The sequence below is a fragment of the Pteropus vampyrus genome, unplaced genomic scaffold (assembly GCF_000151845.1).
Source record: "Pteropus vampyrus isolate Shadow unplaced genomic scaffold, Pvam_2.0 Scaffold15, whole genome shotgun sequence".
Classification (NCBI taxonomy): Eukaryota; Metazoa; Chordata; class Mammalia; order Chiroptera; family Pteropodidae; genus Pteropus; species Pteropus vampyrus.
The window spans coordinates 12,483,122-12,497,549 of record NW_011888796.1 but is presented as its reverse complement, the minus strand read 5'-3'; the positions used below and the strand labels follow the sequence as shown (position 1 = coordinate 12,497,549).

The 14,428-nt window shown below is 36.6% G+C and overlaps 1 protein-coding gene across 1 annotated transcript in view; it reads right to left on the bottom strand.

Annotated features, from left to right (window-relative positions):
- Positions 1-1,008: 1,008 nt before the first annotated feature.
- The window catches only part of FERMT2 (fermitin family member 2), a 72,084-nt gene continuing 58,664 nt past the window's right edge, over positions 1,009-14,428 (bottom strand). Inside the window, exons 10-15 of the mRNA XM_023526803.1 lie at positions 7,279-7,385; positions 6,928-7,149; positions 4,420-4,440; positions 3,702-3,826; positions 3,238-3,379; positions 1,009-2,282 (exon numbers count right to left, since the gene is read on the bottom strand). Coding sequence (XP_023382571.1) covers positions 2,109-2,282; positions 3,238-3,379; positions 3,702-3,826; positions 4,420-4,440; positions 6,928-7,149; positions 7,279-7,385 — 791 coding nt within the window. The 3' untranslated portion in view covers positions 1,009-2,108. The remainder of the gene's footprint in view (positions 2,283-3,237; positions 3,380-3,701; positions 3,827-4,419; positions 4,441-6,927; positions 7,150-7,278; positions 7,386-14,428) is intronic.

Below are 14,428 nucleotides of genomic sequence, written 5' to 3'. Positions count from 1 at the left end.
GAGGTTTGAGGAATGCCGTGGAGATGGGCAAGTGCAAAGTGCGTCTGGAGAATGTGATCTGTCCAGTAAGACTGGAATGCAGACTCCTGGGAGATAAGGATGAAAATGGAAGCTGGAAACAGACCACAGAAGACCTCTGAGCACTTGACTAGGGACTTTGGCATTTATTCTGTAGGCAACCAGGAGTCATAGAGCTGAAATACAGCTGGTGCTGTGCTGCGGCTGAATTAATCTCAAAATTGAGGGGAGGGCAGTGGGGCGAACCAGAGGCAGAGAAATCAGCAGAGGCTATTCTCACTTGTGGGGAGACTGTGGGACTGTAAAGGACTTGGGTATGCCACAGTCCAAGTATATTTTAGGGCTTTTAGCAAGTGACATTATAAGTTGGTAACCTGTCCTTAGGATGAGGAAAGGGACTCTATTACTTTAAACTTTAATTTTTAATGGAAAGCTCTTTCATTTTGGAGCGAGGCCTGTTATGACTTGGCCTTTGACCTCAAAGAAAAGCCATGGAGAATGTGATCCGAGATTTGCTTTAAGAGGCAGCTGCATCATGGCAGGCCCTGGACAAAGACCCGAGTTTAGGTGATGGTGATAGCGAAGAGAAAGACACAGCTTTCAAGAGGAAAAAAGACTTGGCCTGATTAAATGCAACAGGTAAAGGAGAAAGTCCAGGGAGGGCATTAACATGTGTTGTGCTGTTTAAAACAAATTCTGCCCAAGTTAGTAATATCTGCTCAGTTGTCATGTTTTTGTTTATAACTACATTTCTAACATTTAAATGTTATACTGTTCATTCCTAAATGGTAGGAAAAGTGAAGAGTTCTCAATTTAAGTGGAAGACTGTCTTAGAGACTAAGTTTCTATCTGGTAACACTTTGAAATACTAGCAAATTGTTCTTGCAACACGATATGTAGGCAAAGCATTTCTCAAAGGCAAAAGTTCATTTCTATAAAGTTATTACTATGTAAACCATAAAAACAAGAAGTACAAAAAGAAACATTAAATAAAAGATTTTGCTTTTATTTAAAATAAAATGCATTTATACAGTCTTTGAACCATGGATTATTGGACAACACTGGTAATCCGCCCCTCCCTGGCACCCTTTCGGGCTCTGTGAGCTAGGAATTTTTGACTAGCACCAATGCAGATTGTAACAGCGCAAGAGACTAGAACACGGCCAGTCTAGGCATTAGAGTTAAGGACACTGTGGCAAATCACTATAATGAAGTCATTCTTAATTTAGCTGATATTAAAACTGCACATCAATTATATTTTTAAAAGCATTTAATGTAAAGATGCTACATCTAAGCCATTTGCTAGTTGTATTTTTAAAAAAACTGTACAATTTTATAAAATTTGTTTGTACATTAGTTACACAAAATGCATACTTCATAGACCTTTACTTCATATTATAATGCAAACGTTGCATATTTTAGGCAGACAGTGAATATGCTGGTGAATACTAAGTGTTGTAATACAATATGGTGTAAAAATATAAACACAAGACAATATACATACATGCTTATTCAAGGACAAAAACAAATCAAGCACAACGGACTAAGAGCATTTTCCTTCAAGGTCAAACAATGACATTATTGAACATCAGGCATCTTTTGCAGGTCTAATTTATCTTTTTTTTTTTTTTTTGGTGGGTGGGGGGATGTTTCAAATGGCTACCAGAGTAGGATATTTTTAAAAATGTGAGGTCAAATTAAACATACATTAAAACACATGCATTAAACATGATAAACAGACTTCATATAGTTTAAGCCCTGGATAGCTTTAAAGTAGATGGCTTGAGTTTCTTAAGAGTTTTGCTAGCTGAAATCAGTGATGTTTTGTTCCTGACTTGCCCACTACTTCAGTTTTTAATTCATGGCTCTAAGGAATGTGTGCCATTTTCAAGTTCATATATTATATCATGATAGCAGATTAATAGTCGTCGTGCTTGTTAGTGCACATTATTAACTGATCTGGTAAGGCAAATAAGTTTTCATGATAAAATGATAAATTTCAAGCTTACTTTATTAAGCAGCATATAACAAACAGCTTTTAAAGTTAAATATTGTTATGGCCATGGAGTTTTATTATACAATATTTCTATTCACACCCAACCACTGGTAAGTTTGTAGAACATCTCTTCATCTAAACTCTCATTTTGGTCTTTCGCACGTGTTGAGAGAAATATGTAGCCACCAATGAATTCATGAACCACTTTGCAATCTACTTCAGTACAAATGAAGGACAATCGTACTTCATCTGCAAACTCTACAGTGACCTGGAACAAAGACAAAGAACTGTAAGGACCAGTAAAGCCTGGATCCAGATGGGTGCATCCAAGCAAAGCTATTATGCTATTTAGCCTATCGATCTTCAAATATTTTTTTAATCCTAAACTAATACTGCTTTCAAGTCCAAAAGAATAAGTAAAGGTTACCAGCCCTTCCCCCAGTCCTTTTCAGTTTTTATGTTCTGAAAAAGAAGACAAGGGATTTAGGTCATTAAGTTCCCAAATAGTCTCTGGTGATTCGATTAATAAGAATGTCTCTCTTCAAGTCCTTGGAGAAAACCTACTTCCTGTGTTTAATATTTACTTAGATACTTAACCTTTAGGTATCAAGTTTAAATATTTCGGAAATACAAGATTCTATAAAGTAACAGAAACTGATGCTACACACATAGTGATCTTAAAACAAATGACTTACATGTACTCCAAGACTAGGGGCAGCATGATATATATATAGCGGTAGATGTGCCAGGTTTTACAGCCCTCAGCATCTCAATTTACATGGTTACTCAGTGTGTGGTCACAGACAGTGATAGCCTTCAGGCCTCTAAATTTTAGTGTCCTCATTTGTAAAGTAGGGATAATCCACCTACCTCCCAAGGCAGTAGTGAGGTTTAGAAATAGGGTACCCATATAAAACATTTAGTATCACACCTGGCACAAAGTAGACATTCAGTGAACACTAGCTGCTATTTGAGTGGAAAAGGCTTATACATTATTGAAAGACAACCTTAAAAAAGATACGGCAATATTCTAAATAGATCATTTTTTCTTAGAATTTTAATAACTGAACTAGTTATGAAATAGGCAAATTTAAGTGAGAAATGACTAACCATGTTTTATACTTTAAGAGGAAATAGTACAACTAATCTTCAGAATTTATAGGCCTTTTTATTCTTAACTTAGTAATTTTTAGCAGTATGCAAGTAATACTGTTATAGCTTACCATTTTTATTTCCCAGTTTACATTCCACTGTTTCATGTTACTGAAACGCCATGTTTTGATTGCGTCTCCTGTGCTGGCATCCATCCTAATCAGTCTGTTGTATGCGATTCCAATAAGTTCTTCTTTTTTGCCCCCTTGGAACCTATAGCGTTGAAAACACAGTAAATAAATGTTTAAAAACATGTCGGGGGGGGGCTATTTTTTTCAAGCTATGTGCTCTTTAACTGTAAAAAAAAAAAAAGTGTTAGTTAATACAAATAAAAACAAGTGTAATCATTTTGAATTTTTAATATAAAAATTACAAGTATAGAAAATATATTCCAACATTCTTTAAATTTTACTGTAAAACAGATTAATGGGTCTCAGTAGGTAGCTTTAAATGTTTACTTTCTAATATATTAACTTGATTAAGTAAAAAGGCACGGATTAAGGTTTACACATAGATGCTTTGTAGAACCACTGACCTTGCAATAAAGTGTGTGATGCCGAATTCTGGTAAGGACTGCCAAGCTTGAATAAATCTCATCTTGGCTTCAATTAGACTCATCTGAGCGACGTTCTGATGGGCCTCCAAGATTCTTGCTGTTATCTAAATATGATTAAATATCACCTTTACCATTACATATTATTTGTTCATGGTAGAATCAAGACAAAAAGATCAGAGAACTGAATTAGGTGTCCCACCCCAAAAATCATACGTTGCAAGAGTTAGAGTTAGAAGATATCTGAAGCTACATTTGGAAACTGTAGTAACATAATAACTTTTCAAAATAAACTGATATATTTCTTCTTAATTTCAGTTTCCATATGTCAAGAAACAAAGTACTATTAGGAATACATAACTGCCACTCTTAACACATTCCAAGTACAAACATATATAATCATGCTATTATTAAATAGCATTGTTCTAATCCATACATACATGGTAAATTTTAACTTTAGCAACAAGACAGATGATCAGAATGAGTACCTAAAATACAAGTTTCCAGCAGAAATATTACCATAATATTTTTAAAATTTCTCTAAAGAGATCATTAGGTTAAATTTTAATTTATACTATACTCACTTTGGGATGACTACTCCCACAGGAGTGGGAGGAAATTAATCCATGAGGGGAGATTGTGGCTAGGGCTTTAAATATTTTTTATTTTCTTTCTTTTTTGGTAAATATGGAGAACTTACCAAATCTCTTATATAGCCTGGCTGTAGATGGCAATGCGAGGAAAGAAAAAGGAGGCAGAAAGAAAAAAAAAAAGGCAATCAGAAAAAATGGCAATGAAGCAAAGAAAAAGTTGCGGTAACCTGCAAACCAAAATTCCAGCCAAAACCATGCAAAAAATTACTTTAGGTGGAAACCAAGCAAAGTAATGCAAGCATGAAAATGAAAATGAGGAAGCAGTGATTACTTTCCATTTAGAATACTGAGAAAACACTCCACATTATTTTAGATTGTTAAGTGTTACTAAAATTAAGGGTAGAAATTTATAGGGAGAAAATTAAAAGAATACCCCTTTCTCCCCCACGTACCAGTTCCTACTGGTTAGGGTAAAGCTAATTATTTTAGTAACAAAATCAAAATTAATACTCAAAGACCAATGTCTCAGATTGAGTCAGAATATGATCCATGCACTGCTTTTCAGAAATAAGTTGAAGGCATAAAATAAGTGCAGTGACCATACTGTTTCTTCATTAACACAAGGAAAGCAAACCTCCCAATTACCATCTGCTTTTTGCATCCTTTTTCCTGGAAGGGAAAATAAAGAGATGCCATACTCTACACTAGGAATGGTGGCTATAAACTTATCAGTCCATTTCAATTTGGATTAACATGGATAAAATGTAGAACGACTTTTCTTTAGAATGTAAAAATCAAGTTTGGGAGTCATATTCATGTGAAAATATCCAAAGCAATTTTAATAAATATGGAGCTTTGGGGAATTAAAGATTAACTATAACAAAGGCTGTACTGAAGGACCCAAAGAAAAACAATGTGCTTATGCTCTGGTAGAGATGAATGACCCCATGCCTGCACATCTTCCTGGCCTTTGAATGCCACTGGATTATACAGGTTAACAATCATTGAAGTACTATGTTCAATGACTAGTACAGCACCTGACACACAACAGCAACTAAACGTCTGCCTATCAGCACTTACTATAATGGTGTTAGGGCACTGCATGGTCTCCACCTTCTAGGAACAACCTATAAGTCTAGTTAGGGAAAGGAGGATTAAAAAAGAATATGCATTTGAAAAGATGCCAAAGTGGAAGACAAGGCTAGAAGGATCCTTAACCTGGGACCACACATATACTGCCATCTTGCCAGTCTTTGTCCTTAAGAGACTGTTCAGTTGACAATCTAGTTGAGAACTTTCTAAAGTGAGAACTATCATTTTAAAGGATCTGAGAACACAGTACCTGTATCTTTGAGAGCTAAACCAACATTTGGCCATTTTCATAATTATACTCTAAGATCTTTTTTCCTTATACCTGATAGTGAAATAAGACTGCTGAGATTTGAATTTATTCATTGCCTTTGAAGGCAAATGAATCTACTCTCAGAAAGTTTCTTTACAAATAATTTTCAATGAAATAACTAAGAATTTAAAACATTTAGTATTTGATTTACTTTTTCTTTTTAACTTACAATCTACATTCCATAACGCTCCCGAGGGTAGCGTCTCCTCCATTCCTTACTACTCCCACACTGCAGGACTGTGGGATAAACAGTTTCCATGTAGCTCAAAAAACCTCAGAAACTTAAAAGACAAATGCTTGGTGATTAAAACTTCTGAACATTTCTAATTTCTACTTAAGTGATTTCAGACTCATATGATAAGCATTATATTTAAAGTTAAGTATTACTAAGTGTTCTGGGTATTTCACTGGGCCTTTACTTCAGTAGTTTTTAAATTATCCCTGAAAGATGAAAATGAAACTAGATAAAAATAAAATATTTATTTTAAACATCTTCACCCCCCCCCCCCAAACTGAAGCCTTTTCCTTTTATGGCATGATGTAGAGAATACTGGGGGCTATCCCAAGTAAAATTCCCCTGCAAAGAACCTTTTAGGTCGTACTGAAGAATCATTTTACTAAATAGCAATCCTTCTATGGTCTTAATTTCCAGTAAAGGAATTCTAAACAAGAGTGAACAAAAGCAGTCAACTTCAATGAAAATTTACCAAATTTTGTCACATTATGCAAATTTTGGTTAGGTTTTGACTGTTAATGTTAAGAAAAAACAATGTTAAAATGTAGACCTACTTCTACCCTTGGAAAATTTATTTCCAAGGCTGGAAAAGTCAATTTTAACAGCAAAGAACAGTCATTAGATTGTGTGGAGAAATGAAAAAAAGTGCATGAATTAAGGAACACGAAGCATTAAGACCGCATTTAATTCCTTGAAAGAATATCCTGTCAACAGAGTGATCTCCTTCATGTTATTTACAATAAATATGCTCCAACTATTCTATTACCTGTTCTATTAAAATGATAAAAGGTTTTTTTAAATGACCAATTTAAATGAACTAAAAGCTATGTGTTTCCAATTTTATAGTCTAGCCACCTCATACAAAAGACTACCAATTAAGACAAAAAGTTTTAAGAAGGGAAACTAAATTTAAAGTATATGTATAAAACTGTAAAACAAACTAAAAGAAAATGGTAGATGAAGTAAAATGAACCGTACCTGCTTGTTCTTGTACTTTTTCAGATAGCGAGGGGACACCAAACATTCAGGATTTATATCAGTTGTGATCTGCTCTGGTATTAACTGAGGATCTGGGTTTAAATGCTGCATCTTCAGAAAGGAAAGAATATTCTGAACTTCGAGGTTATAAGAACTGTCCGCCATGGTCTTGCCTTTGGAGGCTAATCTGCACGCTGCCATCCAGTGTGCATACTGTTTTTCCTGTCAAAAAGAAATACTGAGGTATGAATTATGCTATATGATGGATTCTTTGAATATAAAATATAAGGACAGTCGACTAGTTAACTCACTAGAGAATCGAAGACGACCACTTTTGATTGGAAAACTTACATTGTCACAACGAAGCCAGATTTCATTCATGCCCTCTGCAACCGGAATCAGGAGTTTAATGTTAAATTTTTGGCCTGAAATGTTCACATCTGGGGTAACTTCACATCCTGTAATAAAAAATTATTAAAATGGTCAAATTTACTTTTAAGAAATCCCAACCCAATACAGGCAGCCCTTATTTTACAGCATCTTAACATGGAGCTGTTGAATCTATAAATTAGAGAATAAATTCTTTATGCCCAGTAATTTTGTTTGGGGTATAGCAGAGTCAGAAAGATCTAATATAGAAAAAGAGGTAATGGCACAGAGTTTGCGGCCCTCACAATTATAAAACTGGACTGAGAAAGGGTCCTGTTAAAAAGGTATTACCAAAAAACACCACTTATACTCCGACAAGTTTTGATATGTTGTTTCAATATCATTCAGTTCTTTGAATCTTAAGTTATTTAGGATTTAAGTTTCTAAATGCATAGGGACTTAAAATATCTTTCTGTAATTAAATTCTAACTTAATTGTGTTTTGGTTAGAATGACTTTTTGATGCCTTAAACAAGTCTGTGAGAGGGATTAGCCAGTTTGAGCTAGAGTCCTATTTGGGAGCTTCTTAGCCCTGCTGCTCCCTAAGCAACTGCTGTACCCTCCAATCCCTGTGGAAAGAAGCCGAACGGCACAGGTCTTTTGAGCCATCTGGGTGCTCCCGGCACATGCCTCCTTCCAAAATTCCAGGGTGCTGGAACACTTAAGTATTTACAACTCACAAATACTTTAATTCAGAGGGTGAACATTGGTACAAAAATGGTTTCTTTAATTTCTTTATAGATATGACTCAACAAATTAACTTTATGCACAATATTTTAGGAGTGCATCTGCTTCAGAAAATAACATACACTTAATATACTTGGAAAGTCAGTATGAAAATAACTGGCATTCAGAATTTCACTTCACGGGCAAGTTCTCAGAATTTATGGGTTGCAACGATCCATGTAATCAACTGTTAACATCAGCTGGTAGCTTTACAGAAGAGAACATGGATTTACTGAACATAACAGTTGGATGATGGGGTAATGGTTGGCATAAATAAGTAGTAACCAATAAAATATGTGGAGAAGAGCTCAGCAATCAGACAGATTTGGGTTCTAGACTTTTCTCTACCACTTAATTATGGACAATTTATTTAACATATCTAAGCCCAAATTTCCTGACCTTAAACTCCACCTCATTAGGGATGTTGCAAGGATAAGATAATGTACGTGTTGAAGGCCCCTAAAGGGTATTCCAATTGTTTGTACTTAGTTCGTGTCACCCTCAATATGTCTAAAGACCAGCAGACTCTATGATGAAAAACATAAAGTGTTAGCAGGATGTTCCGTTGCCTTGCTCTTTGTACTGGAGCAACTTCTCTTGATACCAAGTACAAAGAACGAGATAATAAACCTCTACTTACATATCTTCCACACAGAAAGAACAAACATTAAGATGGTCATTTTTTTCTCCTCACATAAATGTTTTAACTATTATATAAAAGAAACAACATTTTAGATAAAGGGGGTCCTTTTCTCCAAACTCTCCAGAAGCAGCCCCTATCATGAATTCGGTAAACTTTCTCTCCCCTTTACTTTTTAAAAAAATTTACTACATATAAATAGCAACAGCATTTAACTCCTTCTATACAAGCATTAGAAACTATGAGAAAGTTGTGTGGCAATGTGTTTACCTGAAAATAATACACAATCTTTTGTAAAATTCTATTAATTATCCAGGTAGATTTAAAGTACACAATCCTGTAATAATTTGGCCTCTTTTAGAAGTAAAATACCAAGAAAACTAAAAGGGGAGAGACAAAGTGAGCAGTAACTCAAGTGACAGTGTAGGCACAGAGGCACTTACTGGGCCACACACCTCAGACGACACTCACTCCATGCCACCTAGCTACTGACTTCCAAGGCAAAGTTATGGACTTTGTTGTAACCCAATTACTATTCCTCTGAACTGCTAAATGCAAACAGCCCATTCGGATCACAATCTTAACTTTCTTCAAACTCTTTGAGGGGCCCTACACTGTGACCCTTCAACTTTCTTCCCATGAGCAGTGTGTTATCACACTTTTCTTCTCCCCAGCCCAGCCTAGATCCCATTCACCAGACATCACCTCTGGTTCCTCAGATTTACTGTGTTTCCATCATACACACTTAGCAAAACCTTAACCTGCTTCAATCCAACCATCTACCTTTTTACTTGCCTATACTTAGGTTGCTGAACACTGTAATAGGAGAGTGGGGAAAAATAATAAAAAAAACTGAGCAAATAGCTTTCACTAGGAATTCATGGATCCCAACCTTGACCTGGCCCTGGACACTTGTAATCCTTCTATGTTTACAGACATTCTCAACAACGTTTATTTCAAATCTTCTCAGGCTTCCTATGCTGCTCAATCTCAGGGGACAACCTCACTTCCTATTTTTCCAAGATCATAAAAAGCCATCAGAATTGAAGTCCCCCAGCTTCTTGCCACATCAGATAAACCTAGCTGCCCTTGCTCCCATCAGGGACCTTGCTCCATCACAGACATCCCCTCCTTTCCCAAATAATAGGTTTGTTTCTTTCTACTGTGGCTTTTCTGTCAGCATTTTAGTTCCTTGAGTCTCTCCCATCTTAAACCACAAAATGCCTCTCTCCTCTTTATATCTCTGCCTTCTGTTACTGCCCTTTTCCCTCCTTCCTTGTCATAGATAAGGTTCATTAACAAGCTGTCTTTGTTTCTATTTACTTCTCAATGACTGCACTTTGACACTCATACTCAAAACACTGCTGAATCTGTTTGAATAAAGGCCAGTGACCACCTGCATGTGGCTAAATCCTATGGCGACTTAACAATCTTAATCTTACTTCTCTGTAGCATTTGATGCTACTGACTCCTCTCCTTTTTGAAACAACTTTTTATCTTAGTTTCCATCATTATCATGGTTTTCCTATGCACTTTTTTCTTGTTCTTTGCAAGCTCCTTTTCCTCTAATCTGACCTGTCCCTTAAACATGAGTGTTCTGCAGGGTTCTGTTCTTGGCCTTCTCATATTATAGACAAGCATTCCAATGGCTACACTTACTGTTAACACTAATTGCTACCTTATCAGTATCTGTGGCAGGGATTTCTCCCGTGATCCAATGGCCTACAGGCTATCTCCAAATAGATATCCCGTAGGTACCACAAATTTTATATATCACAGAATTAAACTCATCTTTCTCTCCAAACTCAGCTCTTGTCTATTCCGAATCTCAATATCACCCTATCCACCCAATTACACAAGCCAGAAACAAGTCCTTCCCCTCTAGCCTCTCCCGAATCAATCACTCAGTCTATGGATTCAACTTCCTCAGTATCTACTGAATTTGTACCCTTTCTCCATTCATATTGACAACCTTAATTTGGATCACTGTCATTACTGTGAAATTACTCCTTTAAACTGTAGCCAAAATAAATATGATGGATACTGTCATTTTCATGTTAATAATCTTTCAATGGCACTTCATTGCTGCTACTTTAAAAAACAATCTCCTTAACACTTTTATCCACTAATTCCTCCCAACTTCTTCTGTTATTACCTCTTGTGTTAGCAGGGATCAGATTCAACAGCTTTTAAGGAAGTACATCCTCCTCCTTTGAAGTGAATTCCAGCAGCACAGCCCTCCCCACCCCATGGTGGTTGATGCTTTTCTCCAAGCATTTTTGCATACCAGTCTCATTCTGGAATTCACTTTTAGGAAATCTCCTTCCTTCCACAGATCTCAGTTTGCACTTTTGGATCTTAACTCCAACACCATTTCTCCCATGGGGTCTCTAGTAATTCTCTCCACCATCACTGAAGACTGATACAGAACGCTTATCCCCTTGCTCCTCTGACCCATTAACTTACTTTTTAAAGTACTATTTATTGCTGGAATTGTAATTGTTTATCTCCTCAAAAGGCTCTAAATATCTTGAAGGATGGGATTATAATTGGTTCTCGCCTATGTCTCTGGTACCTAGCACAGTTTGTGGCATAGGAGTTCAATTTATAGTTGCTAAACTGAATTTTTTAGAAAGTTGCATTTTAGACCTTTCAGGGGTTTTACAGAGCATCTAGACCAACATCTTCAGTTCTCAGAGGAGATACTGAGGTCCAAATAGGCTATTTTTCCAAACTCACAAGGCTTGTTTAGTGGCAGAGCAGAATCTAGGCCATCAGTGTGATGTGCCAGAAAAGTGCCCCTTTGGGAGGACTTGGAAGAGGTGGAATGAATGAGGACACCTTTTGAGCTGTAATCCACACCAGGACTTGATTTCTCAGTCAGACAAGGAGAAGGTTAAGGATATAACATAAACAGAAAGGACAGAGGCCAGGAGATAGATCCAGTCTCTTACTCAAGAGTGGATAATCTGAGCTGGCTCTGGGTAGTTTAAGAGATAAGCAAGAAGAAAGCTGCAGTAGATTCTGAGTAACAAATCATGGCAGAGACCCAAAAGTCAAATTCATGTGACTTAGGCAGTGATACTAATTAAAAGTTTTAGGAAAATTACAGAATTCCAACACATTGGCCCAGCAATCTTCTCTCCAGAATAGAAGATTCCTATTTTTTACAATGCTATATATAACCATAAAACAATAGTTCAGACTACCGGGCAGATTAAAAATATATTTTGTTGAAATATACTAAAACTATCCAAATGTACAATGTACTCAGGAAAATTAAGAAAATAGTTCAGGAAAAGCACCACTGTATTTTTAAGTGATAACTGAATTTATTTTGGGAATCATTTTTGTAAAATGAGTCAGGGGGCACTTTTCTTTGGTACTTTTATCAAAATACAAGTGTTTTTAGACACTTAAAAAGATATTATGTGTATATTACTTTACACATAATAAATGTACATGTAAAATATAACCCAAAGAAGATGGGCTGGGCCGAAAGGAATAACTCCCTGCCAAGGGAGGTGCAACCTTCATTACAATCAAGAAGCTGGGAAATCAGGAAGCTGACACTGCAGCTGTAGCTCCAGAGCCCAGAAGCACCTCACTCCTTTCTCAGTTCTGCCTCTCCAACCCTATAACACAGTTGGGAATTCAAGTCTTACATGAATGCACCAGATTAGAATCTTAATTTCACTGGAAATGAGTCTAAAAAAATGTATTTTAGTTTTCTAGCCCTTGCTATAAGGGAAGACACAGTAAAAAGAGTATGGAACAGTGAGAAGCCAATCTATTGCTTCCTTTACCAAGCGTGCCAGGTGCCACAGGTGTACAGACGGTCACCAACTTATTTACAATGGTTTGACTTACGATTTTTCAGCTTTACGATGATGCAAAAGCAATATGCATTTAATAGAAACCACAGTTCAAATTTGGAATTCTGATCTTTTCCCAGGTAACTGATATGCATAATGATGCGCTCTTCATGATGCTGGGCAGCTCTCCGTCTGTCACATGATCACCAGAGTAAACAACTGATGCTCTAAGTGTACCACTGCCAACATATTTTTGGATATTGTGTTCTGAGCATGTTTAACCCATGTCTTGTTTAGAAAAGTGTAGCTCGCTGCCAGTGTTAATTTAATTTTATATAAACACACTCTTTGAGGCTGAAGCAAATCTGATGGGTTTTCAATATGAAAATAAAATATTAAAACTGTTCTTGGAGTTATTTCTAAACAGAGCTTGCCCCTAATCCTAATGTAACAGAAATGTACACATAAATCAGATTCATCGAATGAATCTTTGGCTAACAGCTGTTTGAGAATAATGTTAACATCATAAAAATGCTGTTTTCTAGGATTTGACATTTTCTATGGTTGAGAATTACTATATTTTGTAAATGGAAATACCACTACTAAAAACAGAATGCTATAAATAGATGTCATTTGTTTCCAAAGACTGTCAATATACTAGAGCAATGCAAAAATAATAAAAGCGAGCTATTTCGTGGCAAACTTTGGGGGTGAGGTTAGGACTGTAACCCACAAGTTATCTAGGGGTAACCCTGCAGCCACAAGCGCCGCAGATGAGTACGCTTGGGGCAACTGAGAAATGGGTTAAGGTAGGCCAGGCTAAGCTAAGATGTTCGGTAGGTCAGGTGTATTAAATGCATTTTCAACTTACAAGGGGTTTATCTGGATGTAACTCCATTGTAAGGAATATCTGTAGTAGTGCTATGTGAGCTCATGGGAGACTGATTCTCAGGGGTACGGCTATCTAAATCTGAAGTGAGTCAGGTGGTTTTAGCGAATAATATCACAAGTGACAGGCTCATCAACAATCTACATGACTAAAGGCCTTAAAGAGAAGTCTCAGCCAGAGGCAAGCAGGATGTCCTCCAGCTGCATAAGAAGCAAACCGACTTGGTGAGCAAATTCTCCCTACCACCGAGAACCAACAGAAGATAAGTGTAAGACAAAAACAACTAAATAAAAAAATACGTATCTAAATATAAAAAGTACTTAAAGGAGTAAAGAAACTGGTGAAACACTTATTCCCCTAGCAAAGTGAAGTTTACTGAATATTAGCTAATAGCTATGCCACCATCAACACTGGTCATTTTAAGGCTTTCCTTACCTCTCAGGTTCATCTGATGAGCTGGTGTGCCACTGGATTCTTCTTTGCTCTTATAGCAAGAAATAGATGTATCTTTAAAGGTGCACCAATATTGCTTGTAACCTTTTAGAGTCAGCTTTTTTGGCCTATGTGTTGAATAGAATTAAGAGAAAACCATTTTTGAAATAACTCTTATCAGTGCTTTGTTTTAGCACTAAAGTTTCACAACGTTAAAAGTCGAAGGCCAAGTTTTACATCTGCTGAATTCAGTTCCCTTTGGCCAGTGTGTTATAGTCAGTGTTGCTGTTATTGGATTTGCCCCTTCCTTCCCCATAAGTCTATTCAGGAAGCTCTCATAAAGAGAGAGGCGAAAGACAGTAGAGCCAACATTCTAGAATTTCTGTCCGTTGTAGCCGTCTCTGTCACTAGCAAGTCACAGGAAAAGGTGAAGTAAATGTCAATAATCACAGAGTCTTTAGGTCCTATGATTACCTACAGGCTCACAGGTGTCTGAAGGGCTGCCTCTGGAGTTTCTCTGAACACACAAGTTTACCTGGCATGACTAAAGTGAGGGAAGTGCTTATCTCTC